This window comes from Phalacrocorax carbo, chromosome 4 (genome assembly GCF_963921805.1).
Source record: "Phalacrocorax carbo chromosome 4, bPhaCar2.1, whole genome shotgun sequence".
Classification (NCBI taxonomy): Eukaryota; Metazoa; Chordata; class Aves; order Suliformes; family Phalacrocoracidae; genus Phalacrocorax; species Phalacrocorax carbo.
Window position 1 is genome coordinate 12,339,359 of NC_087516.1, and position 17,576 is coordinate 12,356,934.

The 17,576-nt window shown below is 38.8% G+C and overlaps 1 protein-coding gene across 10 annotated transcripts in view; it reads right to left on the reverse strand.

The window, feature by feature from the left end:
• Positions 1 to 8,379: 8,379 nt before the first annotated feature.
• SH3TC1 (SH3 domain and tetratricopeptide repeats 1) overlaps positions 8,380 to 17,576 on the reverse strand; it is a 37,694-nt gene continuing 28,497 nt past the window's right edge. For 8 of the 10 annotated variants that reach the window (XM_064449061.1, XM_064449059.1, XM_064449060.1 and 5 more), the window contains 6 exons: positions 16,820 to 17,000; positions 13,590 to 13,740; positions 11,327 to 11,449; positions 10,890 to 11,040; positions 9,822 to 10,018; positions 8,380 to 9,599 (listed from right to left, as the gene is read on the reverse strand). In XM_064449061.1, coding sequence (XP_064305131.1) covers positions 9,369 to 9,599; positions 9,822 to 10,018; positions 10,890 to 11,040; positions 11,327 to 11,449; positions 13,590 to 13,740; positions 16,820 to 17,000 — 1,034 coding nt within the window. In that variant the 3' untranslated portion in view covers positions 8,380 to 9,368. Of the gene's footprint in view, positions 9,600 to 9,821; positions 10,019 to 10,889; positions 11,041 to 11,326; positions 11,450 to 13,589; positions 13,741 to 16,819; positions 17,001 to 17,576 lie in introns of those variants that run through there. The other 2 variants (XR_010372583.1, XR_010372584.1) reach the window with 2 other exon arrangements.

The window sequence follows — 17,576 nt, forward strand, 5'->3', positions numbered from 1 at the left end:
GTGAGGAAGATTCCAAGCAGGAATTATCAAAATCACACTCCAGTAAAATCAGCCAGGTATTAGCTTCATGAAAATGTAAATAAAGCAGACAGGATCTTGGCTTATGAATTGTGGAATGGGAGAAGTCTAATTACAGAAATATGAATCAGCCAATGAAGGATTATAGATTTTTTTCAGAAGATAAAAAGGTCTGTAAGATCTTGAACTATAAGGAAAGTGAGAGACTGGTTTTAGAGCACGAACTTGTGACCTTCTTCCAGAGTCAGACCTCTCTAACGGGTCTTATAAACCAAATCCTGTAAAATGTGTCCTACTCTGCAGCCCTCTTTCCAGTAGAACCCTAATATTTTGTAGAACAGTAAAGGGGAGGGGAAGGTCACTGAGAGGACAACCAAGAAGAAGGATGGATGTGTAGGAATATGCCAAAACTTCTACGTCCTGTGGAGAAGTGGTCCTCACAGTTTAGTACAAACACAGCGCTGAGGAAGTCACTCCAGTTTGTCCATGCCCACACAACCTGCTCCCCCAGACTCTCACACGGGAAAACACAGCCACACACCAGAGCTGCTCAGCAGCTATCAGATGGGAGGAAGATGCCGTCTCTCAGCCCGCGTACGCTCTTTGTTTCCAGGAGTCCATTCAACTTGGACCTTTATGAAGGACCTCAGCACTTAGCTTTAATCTCCTGTGGCAAGAAAACGTCATGTTAGATGTTAGATCTTTAGCCAAATCTCAAATTCTTAATTTGACCCAGCTCAGGGGCTTTATTTCAATGGAGCTTAGCTGATTTACGTGAACTTAGAATGTGGCGTGTTGTCCAAATCAGAATTCCATGTCTCAGGAACTGAGTAAAATAAAACCTTCACTTGTGAACACAGAGGTCTAAAGGCAGCAATGTAAATATTTCTAAATGCTCAATCTAAGTTTATATTAGATTTAACTTGTTATAAACCATATCCAGTGTATTTAATACAGGACTAGTTTATTAAAAGTCCTTTAAAAATAGAATAGAGTTCAGAAAAGACCAACAAATACATTTGGGTAATCAAGGTATAGATTTTAAAGTGAAGTTCAGAAGCACTAAACAATCAGCTTGCAAAACTGCAGATATTTGCACATTACAAAGACCAAAACCATAGAGAAACACATTCAATGCACTGCTTTAAGTTTTACCTCTTGCCAGTTAAAAAGGATGTGTTTTGGGCTGTTTAACAAAAAATAACAGAGAATTCTGAAGCTTCTAATATATGATTGCTGTGAGTATGGGAGACTGGCTGTGATACAGCATCTTCAAAAGTAGCTCCCTTCCCACTCTTATTCATTTTGAGCAGAGGGTAAACTTTGTTCATACTCGTAAAAACAAATTTCTTATTTTCTGTTGGAAGTCTCATAGCTTTATATGCTTCACCCGTGTTACAGCATGAAGCATAGGCATGGCAGAGCCTGCTCACCCCCACAAGGTGCAAGTAGCTCAAGCTTAGTCAGTAGGCATACAATTTTGGTAGCGTGTGTCAAAACATCTTTCCTACGCAAGTTGCAATTTTTTGAAAGCTTGTGACAGGAATACTTTTTGATAGGAGAAAGCCCATTCCTAAAACAACCCCACTTTGCTGGTAAATCGGTGCTCCTGGTCACTAAAGCTTTATAGAGAGCAGGTAAACAGACTTCATTTGGTTTAAAATAAACATTGACCAATTAATGCACTTTTCTCCAGACTCATTCTTAGAAATAGGATTGATTTTTTTCCAACATTAACTGGTATGTGGCAGACACCCAGGATTCAACAAGGGTGATGAAAAGCCTGGCAGACCTAAACCCAAGTAAAAATGGTGTCTAAAAAAGGAAAGCAGCAGAGCAAACATAATTGGCAAAAGGTGCAATAAGGACAATGTTTCTCTGGTTTAATAAGAAAGTGCTGTTGTCTGTTCAGTGACCGAGAAAATCACAGATGCAAATTTATACGCATTTATCAACTGATAGGCAGAAAAAGGGAGCAGATAATCTAACGAAGTGATTCTACCCCAAAATTCCACTTATCTGTGAAGGAAGATGTCAGAAATAAAGACATTTAAATTAAAATGTATTAGTAAAGGACAGATTTTAGGCTAAGATACTTGCTGACACACACCTTGGTTTTCTTGAAATGTCTTGTAGGTACAAGTCTTTCAAGATTTTAAGAAACCTATAGTTATCAATAAGTAAAATAAAGTGGGAAACTTGAAGAATGGCTGCAACCTCGGATAATAAAGGAAGAATAATATTATAGTCATATAATTATCATTACTTCATAGTGAACAATGTATTTACTCAGCTGTATGATTGCGTGTAAGACTATTGTTATCTTTGGTATGCAGGAAGAACAGAAAAAATTACTTTTATACAATTTATAATTGACAGACCTACAGCAGAGCATAAAAGAAAAACACACTTCAGATTACTTACTAAGCAATATACAAATGTGTTTTCTTGAGTTCAGTTCTGCATGAATTTTAACTAAGTCTTTATACTGGCTAAATCTTGACCAATATGAGACAAAGCTTCAGGATTTAAAGAAAATTGCGTTGCATATCACTTTAATCTACCAAAGAAGTAAGTACAGAATTATGCCAAAAATTAAAAATTCAAGAAGTAATAGCTTCAAGGGAATAATTTCATAGATAAAGTGGATGTATTTATTTTATTATCTCGTTCCTTTATGATTTGGATGCTTCTGCATAGTTAGTACTAACATGGTTTGAAAACTTTGAAAACACAAGGCAAAATATCCTGACCACATTTTACAATGATGCTCAGTAATTCAATTCTGAATTGAGAATATAATTGCCTCAATAAACAATAGGCTGTTCAAGGCTGAAGATACTCTTTAAAGGGAAAGTAGACTAAAAGCAATTAAATTACATTGGAATTTCAAGCAAATATGGATACTTTGCTGCATTGCCACTGAAAAACAGTGTAGCTGTATTTGGAAATGTTTGTATGCTATTAAATGGATATGAATTCCTAAAGAGAAATTATGAAAAAATGCAGAAATTAACTTGGGGGTTCAGTACTTCACTAGACCTAAGCCCCCAATTCTCCTAAAAACAGTGTTGTGTCCCCCCCGCCACCATTTATTCATCACCAACGGCCAAAATGTGCAAGAACTCCAGAAAAGGGGGCAATATTTTGGTTCAAGGTCACTTTTGGTCACTTCTTAGGTGCTTCCTTGTATGTCCTAATAGCCACGTACTGTCGCTTTCCGACGTTACAAAAAGTGCCCAGTTACACTGGTACCATGTTAAATCTCCTTCTCAAGGGACAGAAAGAAACAGATGTGTTGTGTCTCAAACACATAACTGTAGCTTATATTAGAAAAGCCAGGCACACGGAAATGTATCTGCACTTTAAGCAAAATATGAGCAGGTGGATAATGGTCCGTAATTCTCGATAGTCTTTCCCCATTTGGGGATGGATTGGCTCCTGAGAGGTTTCTCTCTTCCCCAGTTTATAACCTGGCTGATAGAACATAAGCATCTAACACCAGCCAGTGGTGTTAGAATTACTTCAGGAAACATTCAGAAAGAATCCATGTTATTTTTAGAAAAGCAAAAATGCTCCATTTATCATTCTTGTTCCAAATTCCAAAAAAGTAAATATTTTCCATGCAATGGTGAAATTCCCTTCTGTTGACTTGGCAAAGAGAGGGTACCCCGAGCAGACTTTGTACATCTGCTACATCAGGAAAAACACCTGCTGAAAATTTTCGAGAGTTTCCCAGCACACAGCTCTTTAAAGTAATTCAGCATCTAAATGGCATATAAGTTTTATGATATTGTAAGTCAGAGTGATCTTGTTTAGTTTGCCTTTTCTTGCAAAGATAAAATCCATTTTGTATGTCAGTGCACTGCAAAATCAACTTAACCTGCCACTCAGTGATTAAAGTGCTTGATAGAGATAAATATTCTGGGAAATTAAACATTCATTTTCTTCCCTTCGTTATCTGAAATTGCCAAATGAAGGCAGAAAAGCATTAGAAGCAAAGTATTTAGAGGAACATCTCCTTCGCACACCAGCAGAGAGTAACAGCAGGCAGGCAATTTATATTACATGGGAAAATGGCTACTGACTTTGCTAATATCTTCAGTACATTTTCAGAAAAAGTGGTTTGCTTTGTAGGTGAAGTGTTTTGAATGTCACTGCCTAAGAATACTGTAGCACCAGGTTCATACAAAGCAATTCATAAGGCATTTCTCTTGGCAAAACAAGCAGCTGTCAAAAGTTGACCATTTTAAACTAACACCAACAGTTTTCAGCATGTGCCTGCCTCTAACTTCATTTACTAGGCTTCTCCTCTACCACAGTATTCTGTATTTGTGCTCCAGTTTGTCTGTTACCAAATAAAGCCACGTACTACCTCAGAGCAGCCAACTTTCTCTGTGTTGTCTGTGGGCGCGTCAGTTAACAGAAGCTTCAGCATTTCAAAGTAGCTTAGAATTATTATCTTCAATTCTTTTTGCTCCCTGCAAGTGCTCTGTTCCTCTCTTGGAGCGTATTTCCTTTGCAACAGAGCACACAGATGCTTGTCTGGGCAAGACCTGCATTTCTCCTGTCCTAGTAAAGGGGCTTGAAGCCCTAGCTAGAATCTAGGTAATAATTTTTGAAGGGTTTTATTGAGTGGGTTTTGGTTTGGGTTTTTTTTAAGAGGTATTATATTTTAGTTGGAAGGGAAGGGTAATGGAAGAACCGTGTGCTCTTTCTCAGGTTTTGAATTCCTTTCTTAACCTTCTGGACTGGAGGCCACTGATGCAAAGCTAGAGAGTGCCACCGCGTGGCTAGAGGCTCTCTTGGCTGGCAATCTCTACAGCTTGGTCCTGCAAAACATGAAGTGTTAAGACTGAATGGATTAGAATCATAGAATCATTAAGATTGGAAAAGACCTCTAAGATTAGACCCTGAAAAGAACAACATAAAGCAGGCTTAACATCTGAGGAGGCCAAAGTTGCAAAAATGGGGACAGGAGAAAGCAGTGGAGCTCTTTAGTACAAAAAGAAACTAATGGAAACCCAACAACCCGGAATCCTGGTGCCAGTTTCCATTCCACAGACTGTATTTTAGGCAGTTGCTTAATGCAAACCTTTCAGAGCATGGGTGATGGAGCCCAGCCTTCCTTTACTGTGAGTGAATTCCGTAGCCATGAGAGGACAGGGCTGCACTCCCTTTTACGTGCACCCAGAGAGCATGCAGTGTTTGGCATGCCTTTTTATCCAACCAGGAGAGATGGAGAGGATGACAGGCGCTGAGCCTATGAGGAGGATATGCTCTACTTTCCTCTTCAGAAATGTGAGCTTCTACAGGCAGAGGAAATCACAGGGGTTGAGGTCACCCCTTTCCCGTAATTAAGTATTCTGTACCATGGTAGCATCACTACCATTCCCTTCTTTGTAATCCCATTTTAAAAATGAAGGGGTGACTCTTGGCAACATATGTCATTCCTGACAAACCACCACAAGTATCTGGCTCTATATCTGATAGGGTTCTACATATGGAGCTGCTCATGGGCACCAGTTCATGGCTTCCTGGAAGCAGAAACTTGTTATTTCAAATCAAGCAGAAATACCTACAGTGCATCAGTACCTGCAGAGCTTTTAACAGCTCAGCATGGCTTTTTTAGCTCATTAAGAGTATCAAACTTTTGCTGCTGACTAGCTATATAACTAGTTCTGGTCAGAAGCCCTCTGAATCTACATCTGCTTCCTATGCCCTTTTTTCATTTATCATTTAAACATCCCATCCTGTGGGGGATGAATTTGCAAGTAACTTAGCACTGTTTGACACATCCTTGAACTGAAGCAATGCGGCAATAAAAGACAGAAACAGGAATTTGGGAAATGCCAGGAAGAATTTAAGTAAGCAAAACCAAATGAAGTAGCGCAAATAGAACAGCCTATTAGAATGTAGCATAAGGCGCGCGCTTAGAGCTAGCTGACAAATAACAGAAACTGTTTGTGCGCGTGATCGCGTGAGGAATGTGTCGAAGAGATATATAAGCAATGAAAAGCTGACAATAAAGGTCTTCTGCAAAACATCTGTCAGGAGTCCATGACATTCATCCCTGCACCATCCCTCACTGTCTTTTCTAACAAAAGCATAACACTGCAGTGGTACTCTTGTTACACCCTGTCTAGGAAACATCTAGACTCCATGCTGTTCTGCCTTTTTGCTTCATTAAACTAGAATAATGTTCTACCAGATATCTAGCTAAAATTGATCATTTACATAACAGCTATGGGAAAACAGAGTTTTATAATAACTCAAATAATCAGACTGCCATTTATACAGCTTGCACCAGGAAGCACGCTAGCTAAGATTAATCTCACCCATCTACAGAGTTCTTCATTGTAGACAGTTGACCATTCTCTGATGCTGAGAGAGTAGGGCCATCTGACAGATGTCTCCTGAAGGGAAGATGAATCCTACCACTCCTGATTGAAGGGAACAGAACTTAATGGTAAAATCCTTTAGCTCAGATTCAGTTCCTCCCAGAATCTGTAAATTCCAACTTTGCTGTCCAAGTGCATTGCATTTGTTATTGCAGAATCATAAAATGACATCATGCTTCCTGGAGAAAAAGATATATTTAAAGGCCTAACAGGTTTTGAAGCCTAGAAGAACCTAAAATGCCATTTATATATCTAAAAGGAATGTGGTTCTTTGAAACCCCATGCCTATGACTCACTTTAAGCACACTGAGTAGGAAAACATAGAATTGCTGTGTCATCAGAGCAAGGAGAGAATTCAGGTACTGTCTTTTCAAAAGCGAGATACAATTTTTTTACGCTGTTAAACTGGCTTGAAGGGAATGCCAAAGAAATTCAGTGTGGTATACGCTGCCCAAGCACAATTTAACAGTAAAGGGTGAATTAATAATAAAGGCCTGGATTGCTATGAAAACAAAAATTCTGTGGAATCAGAGCAACAAGATGAATTAGTAATGCAAGAAAGGTAGGTCTTATCAGCAGAATTGATTCTAGATTAGGAAGTGCAGCCTCTCTCCCCGGAACATAAAGAGACTGCCTGTGATTACAGCAATCAGAACGAGAGAGATTATAAATTTATCTACTTGGAAAGCCAAATGAAATGGAAAATAGACTGCCAAGCACTGAAAAGCAAGTTAATGAACAGAGAGCAACACCCACAATTTTCCCAGCTCCGCAGAGATTATACAGGACTTTTGTTGAGTTTTCAGGTCAAGACAACGAAGAGAATATGGGATAATTAGTTTCCCATGCTTAGTGGGACACTATTACACCAGTCTGAATCTGAGTCTTTAAGCAAGTTCCTAAGGCACCCTAAAAGTAAAACTTTCAACTCTAATGCTTAGTTCAAGTCTAATTGTGAGTGTCCAAAAAAAATTGTGTGCAGAATTGCTTTGAGCAGTACACGCATTTCTACAATCAAGACATTAGAGGTCTGATTCACTACCCAACATAAAGCTTTATTCTTTAAAAGCAAAGTGCTCAGATATATTTAGCGATGCTGCATATTTAAAAGCAAGGCAGTATCACATTCATTATTTTTAGCCGTCTAATCCTCAGCATGAAACTGAAAACACAGGAGCACTTCAGTTCTCTTTACAGTGTCAAAAGAAAAAAACAAAAACAAAATGCTTACTGTACAGGGAGCCTTCTAGAAATAGTAAATACTAAGTGTTTAACCTCAAAGGTATAGAGCTGAAACCCCAGTACACTTTCTGGACCTTCAAGCCCATGTCCAGAGCTGCAGAGAGTTACCCTGTCTACCTAAGACATCAAATTTTCTCTTCTAGGTGATTGACAGGTCACAATTATCATGATAGTGGCAACTATCTGTTATATAGACTAGTGCTTACAGTACTCATGGAGGAGGATGATGCACTTCCCTCCTCCCTGGAGAGCATCCTAAGTGTCAGTCTGTCTAGGTTATATAGATATTATATATATTATACTAGATTTATATATGAAGTATCCTCTCTCCTTCTAGGAAGTCAAAAAACTAATGAAGAATGCACAAGGTCAAAAAGACAAAAGCCAGATAGCTGAATCTATATATGGGAAGTGATCAGAGTGCGCTGTGAATGACAGATTTTAGGAAAAGAAAGATTCTTAGGCAAAGAACCAAAGCAATAGCACAGACCGGAAAAAAAAAACTGGTTGTGTTTCCCCACCCCCCCACCCCCTTTCTCCAGGTTTGACAGTGTAAGCAAATAAAATATAATATGTAGCCAACAACCCCTAGCTGGTTTCTGAGTCTGTGTGTGCATCTTCCAAAGACACTTCCGTACTTCTATTCTGTGTAATGTCTCTTAAAAATAAACTGAACTAGCAGTTTCTGTATGAAGTTACACAGAACGAAGAGGCATAATTTCAAAGTGTATCTGAACATTTAATTACAAGATTATCAAACTTTTCAGATATTGACCTTCCTTCTCAGAATATACAGCATTATTTAGTATTTAATGTCTACCATAGCTTTGGTATGAAAATGTTTTGAGGCACAAAGAATTTAGAACTATCAAAATTAACAATCGAGAATCTTTGCAATGAAAGTATAGTATGTTTTCTGAACATAATTAGTTATATGTAAGATGGTAGGAAATGCTGTAAAATAAGTCATTGCAGACAATACTGGCAGTTCTGAAAAGGGTCAGTTTAAAAAAAAAAGGATAATTTGTCTTTGAGAAGAAGGAAGGAGGGCCGTCACACGACAACTGAAATCCGCAGAACTACAACTTACATATTACTAGATACTTCAGTTCTAGTTATGCACATGTTGTAATAAGTGTTGTCAGGACTTTGAAGATAAATCTTAACTAGTGCCCGTAAGTACTGCAGCAGATGAACTTCATAGGAAATGAGGGGTGATGTCTGGGGAATGGGGTCAAACCAATTCTCAAATACCCCACATACTTTTTTGACATCAAGTAAATACACTAGAGCTAGGTCATACAAGAACTAGATTATGCATAGATAGTCACAATTTGTGTAGCGAAAAAACACTCCATAACACTTTATTAAATATTTTTCATTGCATCTATGCATTCATCATTTTCTAGTATCCATCTAGGCAGAAACTGATAGCAAAGAAAAAAATAGTTAAAAAGACAAAAAGGCACTGTTGGGTTTTGGGTTTAGTTCACAGGCTGATTGTTAAACAACAAGTACAAAGCTGTATATCTTGGAGACAATGAAATGTAGTTCACTGTCACAAACTGGTGATTTACTCTGGGATGCTGAGCTCCAACTTACAGCACGTGCTTAGTGACACATTGAATGTATTCTTCATCCTCCCACAAAGCCAGTGCAATATTTCTCTAGGTACTTCTGTAGTTAGAATGCATTTTCCAAATATGCTTATGAGCTCTTGTAGCGCTGATCAGGAGCTAGATTTATTCTCCTAACATTCAGCTCTGTTGCAAAGGTTCTTGCCTTTTGATAGAAGAAGAGAGAGAGTTCCCGATCCACAAGGAAGTTATGGTAGATAACTGCAAGTCTTGTGTAAATCTTGAGTTGAGCTTTTTTATTTCCCAGGTCCATGGCAGCAGCAAGTGCCAAATGATAATAGCCTGCTGCATCAAAGGGATCCTGAAATAAGAGACACAAAGATAGTACACTATGTAGTACAACTGGTGTAAGAGGACATCCAAGCTCAGTTGATCAGGTATCACGTGAGAATAACAGAACTTCAGGAGTTTTTCCCACTTAATTATTTACATTCTAAAGGCATAAAACCAGAATGTGGTAAAACCTGATATTATGAAACATTAGTCAATGTATTGATTTTCTGCAGTTTTTGGTATTTCTTACCTTGAGGTCATAGAATATAATGTCTCCTAAGATCAAGTACACCTTGACGTAGTACAGTGTTTCCTCCTCAAACTCCAGAGGAGAGGAACAGAGGGACAAAGCCTTTAAATAAAAGTGTTCAGCTAGTTCACAGTGACCCAAACGATGATGGATGGCAGCCAGCCGATGATAAGCTATTCGTTCATTTAGCTGATTTCCTAATAAGATAACGTATGAGTCAGGATAAAACCAAAGAGGTAAAACAGTCAAATTGTCTCAAACCATCTATGCTATTTTTTTGTTTTACTTCTATATGGTATTGCTGGTCTTTTATGGATTAAAACTAATTTTGCTCAGGAGATGCATTGCCAAAACTTGCTCTTTAAGAAAAATCCCACAGAATTCTTGAATTTCCCAGTGTAGGATTTGACAGTGTCTAGGGTTTTCGTAAGAATTAATAACTACATTAATCTCTCCTGTAGATATACACACCCTGCACATACTTACAAAAAGTACAAATAGATTCTTTTGAAAGTGTAGGAGCTAATGGAATTAAAGACTCCCTCGCCCCTCCCAGGAGGTACTTTACATCAAAAGCTTTGACAAAAAGGATGAATTTTAGACTGATCAAAATGACCTGTCTCTGTGTGTATGGAAGGGTGAGAGGGTTCTTAATCAGTTGAACTGCTCTCAGATTCAAAGAACAGTATTGTTTTGACTACTTTTCTCTAGGTCAGTTCACCAGCAAGGCACTGTGCAAATCTGAAAGAAATATACGAAGCTCAGAAGCCTCTTGGTACAATATTATTCATTAGCATTAGAGCTTAGCTGTGAGAAGAACACTCAGTTTGGACTTTGAATCCCAGGTTTAATTCTGTGCCCTACCAAAGGTTTTCTAACTCCAAGATCATATGGAAGAGAGAGCAATAAAAGTTGTCATTCTGGAATGGAAGCAAAAATAGCAGTGATAGTATCATTATGAAATCCTGACAAGGAACCTAACTGAATTCAAAGGAAGAAAGCTTGTTAGCGTTCTGCCTTATTTTGGAGATATCAGTAATATTCAGCTGTAACTGAGATTGGTCTTACCTAAAGTTACACTGAGCATAAGAGATGCTCTTGCATATTCCAGACTTTCCTCATAAGCCTTCAGATTCACCAGCAGTTCCACTAGTTTATTGCATAATCTGAGTTCAGCGTTTTTGTTGCCAGTTTTAACAGCAAGTGGAAGAGCCCTGTCCTGAAATGCATAAAAACAGCTTAGGTACTGCTGAACACCAAGATGTGCACTGACAGGCTTCCATTTATGTCATATCAAGCAATTTCTGGTTTTACTTTCCTCTTTGCAGAAGGCATATCTTATACCAGAGTTGCAGCAGGTGAAACCTACTAACACCATGACAAAGTACTCAGCTGCCATAGGTTATAAACTGCTGAGAGGATCAGCTTTTGGTTCAGTATTTGTAGAACACCTGCTGTGATGGGAAGGTAGACAACTATCAATGCAGTAGAAAAATTGCACAAACCCTGTAGAAAGTCACTGCTTTCTCCTTTTCCCAAGTACCATTGAAAAATATGTCTCCAGCAGCTTCAAACAATTCCATTCCTAAATTTGGATCTCCTGTGTGAAGAGCAGCGTTCTGAGCAACCTGAAAAGAAAACAAGGAATGGGAGAAGAAAGAAAATCTTGGTTACTCCTTAGTAAAAAAATTCTAAATATTAGGAGCTGAAAAAAGATCTTGTAAGGCCACTGTAAGACAGGAAAAGCTATATTTTATGAGACCATGCTTGGTCTTTTTGGTACCCTGGTTTTGAAGAGGCCAGTGGCAGATGCTGAAGAAGGAACATAAGGACCTGGGCACATAGTGTTATGGTCTCCCCGTTTCTGGCAACAGCACCCTGCCCCCTTTGTCAGCACATGGCACTCTAGAAACCAATAGCACATTTGATAGCTGCAACATTAAACTTGAATTAAATTGCACTTATCATAGAAATAAATTCTGATTGCAAGTTAGATATTGCTAACAGCGCAGATTTAAAAGCCTTTGAAGTGAATTCTGTAAATAAATACAGCTCCACTATCTTGTTATTCTGAAGTAAATATATGCCATGTTAGCAAAAAGGACTTAATGAAAGGCAGTATGCATCCTCCCCAAAGCAAGGATACCAGGACACTCATAACCGATAGGATAAGTAGTAATGAGAAAAGGGACTTGGACATGAAACAAGCTGAAGAATCTTTGGTTTTGGGATCTTCAGTTTTTGAGTTGCTTTTAATTAATACAAGGCCAGCTCTCTACTGAAGCGCAAAGGCAGCAATCCTCTTCAAGCCTATTTTGGCTTCAGGCATGTAAGGACGCTGTTGTGTCACACTTTTGGAAGTTATTTTACATGCAAGTTAAGATGTGATGACTTGCACGAGTTACTGGCGCAGCAATCAACCTTTTCGTCGGCAGATTCCTGCTTTGAGGCTTTCCTCATGGAGAGGCACTGACTGCTCTAAATATCAGGTTCCGTACATGCACAGTATGGAATGCCCATGCATGTCCGTGGCCCACTCCTGCTCTTGGAGGAAATAAAGCAGATGGAGAAAATCATCCCACATGCCGATTTGGCTTTTGTACCAACCAAATGACTGACCTGTGGGCTATCAGCTAAGATCATTTAGTAAAAGAAAAAAAAGAAAACAACAAACAAAACCACAGACCTATAACCCAGTCCCTTCCTGTAAGCACATTTATTCAGTTTTCCTGATAAGAATTGAAAAATTTAACTTAGTGGTGAGAAAAAAAGGTCACTAAAGTAGCCCTAAATATTGTGTCTGAGTTTGTTCTAAACGTGAATGTTTCCTATGTTTTCCTGCTTCTTTGTAGAATTTTTTTCAAAACATCTTAACAGATATGTGATTATTTTACTTAGAAATCACGTTTTTGTACCACTCACACACCAGCCAAGACTCAGACCTTACTGCATCAGGTTCTGTATACTTCCCACACAAGGCAGCACTGTCCCTTACAGCAGGAGAGAAGTATTTTTAACCCCTTACAAAAGCAAGAAACTAGTTCTGCAAATACTTCAGTGAATGGCTAGAAGCTATATAAACAGAGCCAGATCTGGACTGCAGTGCAGCTCTGAGGAAGACTCCACATCATCCAGTTTCAGCAGCCACCAGGGCTGGATTGCATTTCAGGTCACCTTTCAGTCTGTGTTAGCACAGCAGTAAAAGCAGCAGCAGGTCCGAGGTTGTTGCGGGGGGACCAAGGCGGGCGAGCCACATGCCTCCTGCCTCACTCTTGCAAAGGCAGCAGCAGCTCCAGCTGGCTCCATGCCGTGCTATGCGCGGCTGCAGAAGGAAAGCTTTAGAAGCTTTGTAAATGCCTCCTCAAAAAGCTGCTCTCTGTTTTCCTGGGGATCTGGCCCACAAGCCAGCATGCTAGGATGATTATTTTCTGTTATCCACCAGCAAGTAGCATGCATACATGGTTCAACCACTGTGGTGCTGTGGAGCTGCTGGACAATGATGAAATACACAGAACTTAAAACAGAGCAGGCACTAAGGAAGGTCACTGCCCAAAATCTTTCCAGGGTGAAGCAACAGATTAAAGTGGAACCAGTCACCAGAAAATGCTGATGCTTTCAGCTGTTATGCATTACATAAATGGTGCTACTATATGTTCAGAACATCAATTAGCAAAATCTCTGGGATTGTTATATTGAATTACACGCTCTATTACCGTGCCACTTGCACCATGTTGACAACATGTGCATGACTAAGTGTTGACAACATACCTGAATGTAAAGATCCACAAGCTCATTCTGCCTCAGAATATAATATATCTTTCCTGCCCGTAGCCAAGCATATGCCTCTTTCTCTTTTTTCTGGAGATCTATAAATATTCCAAGGCTTCTTTTGGTATATTCCAGAGCTGACCTGTAAGCCCTGAAACAGGGAAACTGCTGATGACCAGGGGTTCTTCAGAATTGGGAATGTTTTTCTTCATAATGAAAAAAAGCTTTATGTTAATGCAAAAAACCAATCTGCTTCCTCTATTCAATGCACAAGTACGATTTGTCAGCTATATTCCATTATAACTAGCAAGTCTGGAGAAAAAAAAAGAGGAGGAAAGAGACCAATCTGTGTTTCCTGTTAGATCATTATCACATTTTATTATTTCAGGATAGTGTATTTTAGATGCGTCCTTCACCTACACCTCAGGTGAGTGACAGATAGGGAGGAAAAAAAAACAAACTTTCTTCATCTTTATCATTATCTTTAATGATTATAATTTATAACTTTTTTTCTACAAACCTCAGAAAGAAACTGTGTCTGTAAATATTTTTTTCTAAATATCACCTAGACCTCAGACTTAAACACAATTCTAACTAATCAGCATTTATGGAAAATCTTGGAGGAGGACAGACAAGACATGATCACTTTTAGAAGCATCTAAAATTATCAGATGCTTGGGCAGTGCAAACTTCTGTAAATGCAAGGGCACTGTGTTCTCTGAAGAGCGGTCATACTTTTCATTAGAGAAACCTGTCAGACTGATTGAGCTTACGGTGCTTTATACCAGGCATAGGAGCCCCACACTTCTGTATTAAATCCTTCTCTAGCTGTCTTGTGATAGACCCCCATCACCTCACCATGACTTGGTGCATTTTCCTACAAGCACAAGACACAAATATATTAAAATAACATGAACTGCGCAGTTACAGTGGATCTTTACACAATGCATCTTTAGAACAGCCTACTTAGATCTCCAAAAAGATCCCAAACAAATCTAAAATTAATATGCTCCCTAGAATCTCACACTACCAAGACTTCAGTTCTGTCTTAACAAGGTATCTCATATGAGGGTTGGGGGGGAGTTTTTACCACTTGCTGATTCTTACAGGAATTGAAGAGACCTATCGCTTTTTATACTTGTGAGAGGAAGATCTACTGAACAAACCTGACATTTCAGTCTTCTCTTCTTTGCTAACAAGCTGCTAACATGAGGAAAGGCAAAATATTTAAGAGTAGTCTAACTCATTCTAATTACTGAATGCCACTTCCATCCCTCCATCAGAGTTTTTGCTTTTACAGCAGACAGAAGCATATATCAATCCATAACCCAGCACAGCAGCTAGAAGAGGTCAGGCTGTGTCCCCTGACATGGCCACAGTAATTTACAATGGAGGTGATGACACCAAGGACCACGCTGTTTTCATCACTTCATCATAGACACGTATCCTTATTACTTGGGGCTGTTAACTCAGAGATTGTGAGACTATGGTCTAACATCATATTGAGTATATGCTATTATCAGGTAGTCTAAGGTTACACAGCAAACATTATTTGTGAGCCAGGCTTTTAGGCAAGGAGCAGGGAGTCAATGATCCTTATGGGTCCCTTCCAACTTGAGATACTCTATGATTCTATCAAACTCCATGCACTACATGCACACAAAGCAGCAGCTTCTCCAGCTAGTGAAATCCTTCTGCAAATTCCAGGTATTTTGAAGTCTTAACCAACTTCTTTGTCTTCAGCCTCTCCAAAGGATTTTCACCAACTATCTCATTGAACAGCAGTGAACAAAGCAAAATAAATTAGGTGGCATATTAGGAAAGTATATATGCTTGGACTGCATTCACTTAAAGCTAAAATAAGTGTCTACTCTTCCCACAACTAAGGATATTGTTTCAAACTTTAGTGGCATGCTTGAAAATACCTGAATATAAAGTGACTCCCTGAAGTGAGGTACAGTAATAAAAAAAGTCAAAGCTTCCTTAAAAAGCACTTTAAAACTTGTCTAGAGAAACCTGTAAATTTCCCCAGCACCTGTTAGTTACTATACATTGATTTGTGCAGTCTGTTTTTTCAATAAAGCAGAGCAAAAAATTGGTATTCTGAAAATAAGAGCAGTATAGAAATTGCTAGACTGACACTATGCAGTTTTGCACATAGGATTTGTGCTCGCTTAAGTTTTGAAAATACCATTTCCTCAAAGAAAAATACTTACAGAAAATTTTGTCTGATTTGTTTGCAATATGTCATTTGGTTTCTAACTGAAAAATTGTCATGTAAAAATCAGCCCAAACAAGTCACCTGCCAGCAATAATCCTAGAGCTATAGCAATCAGAGTTGCATAAGTCTGTATGTTGTATAACGTATAATTAACGTGTATAATTGTGTAATACTTTTTAACCATATTTACCCAGATTTTTAAAATAATTTGCCTCTTGTAGTAGTGCTAATCCCTGCTGCACATATTGTCTCTCTCTCGAGATAGTAGTTACTTTAAAAGGAAAATAAAACCCAAAACCCACAAAAAAACCACCAAAGCAAACCCAAGAGAAGTCTTCACCACCACTGGACCTTTCAACTCTAATAAAGTGTCTTGGAAAAGCAGAGTGAAAAGAAAAAAAATCTGTCATATTCAGCTCATATCCAGCTCTGGAGCCCTCAGCACAGGAAAGACATGGACCTGTTCGAGCATTTCCAGAGAAGGGGCACAAAAATGGTCCGAGGGCTGGAGCACCTCTCCTGAGAGGACAGGCTGAAAGAGTTGGGGTTGTTCAGCCTGGAGATGAGAAGGCTGTGGGGAGGCCTTATTGTGGCCTTTCAGTACTTAAAGGGGTCTTATAAGATGATGGGGACAAACGTTGGCAGAGCCTGTTGCAATAGGACAAGGGGTAATGGTTTTGAACTAAAGGAGGGCAGATTCAGACTTGGTAGAAGGAAGACATTTTTCACTGTGTGGGTAATGAAACACTGCACAGGCTGCCCAGAGAGGTGGTCAATGTCCCATCCCTGGAAACATTCAAGGTCAGGCAGGACGGGACTCTGAGCAACCTGATCTAGTTGAAGATGTCCCTGCTCGCTGCAGGGGGTTGGACTGGATGACCTTTAAAGGTCCCTTCCAGCCAAAACCATTCTATGATTCTGTGATTCAGCTGTTGCAAAAATTGAGATCCTTTAGCATGACAGAAAAGTTACAATCAGAATAAAAGCAAAGTCATCTAGCATGTCTTACCTTTCTGTTCCTAAAGACAAATAGAGCTGACTAATGGTTTCCAAAATTTGTCCCTCCAGAATTTTGTTGGACATCTTTCTAGCTAAAGATAGTTGGTATTCATTGTAGATGACACACTGAGCCTCGTTGGGAACAACTGTACTGTAGAACTGACACAGCAGTTTAATTGCTTGTAGTTGACCTAGGAGAATAGAGATTCGTGTTAGTATTTCCAATCTATTTTAAAATCAAAGTTCAATTAGTTTTAAAATACTTAATTTTCACTGTTTCACAAATTCAGCACTGTCAATGAATAAAAGTATAGAAGTCAAAACAAGGAGATTCCACTGCCAGTTTCTTCACCCCTGAAGTTAAAAAAAGAGGTCATTTCAAATGATCTCCAAAATAAAAGAGTAAAACAGTCACCTTACCTGTATAAGCTGCTTTAATCGTGGTAGCGAGAATAAATAAAGCATGGGTCTTCTAAATACAGCTATTTTATGCAAAAGTAATCCAGATTACCAATTGTTTTCATACCTTTCAACTCAAGTCTGGTGCTGTCTGTACTACCAGTGATATCATGACTATTGTGAATATTATTAACATAGAAATCCCTAGACATTTTACTAATTAAGTTACTTAGAGAAAATGAAATGGTATGAAAAAGCTTTCATTTCTGACAAACCTAAGTACCACTAGAAGAGCAAGCCCACATGTATTTATTTCTTCACCATTACAGGACAGAGCAAAGATTTCAGCTATTGAAAGTGATTATCAC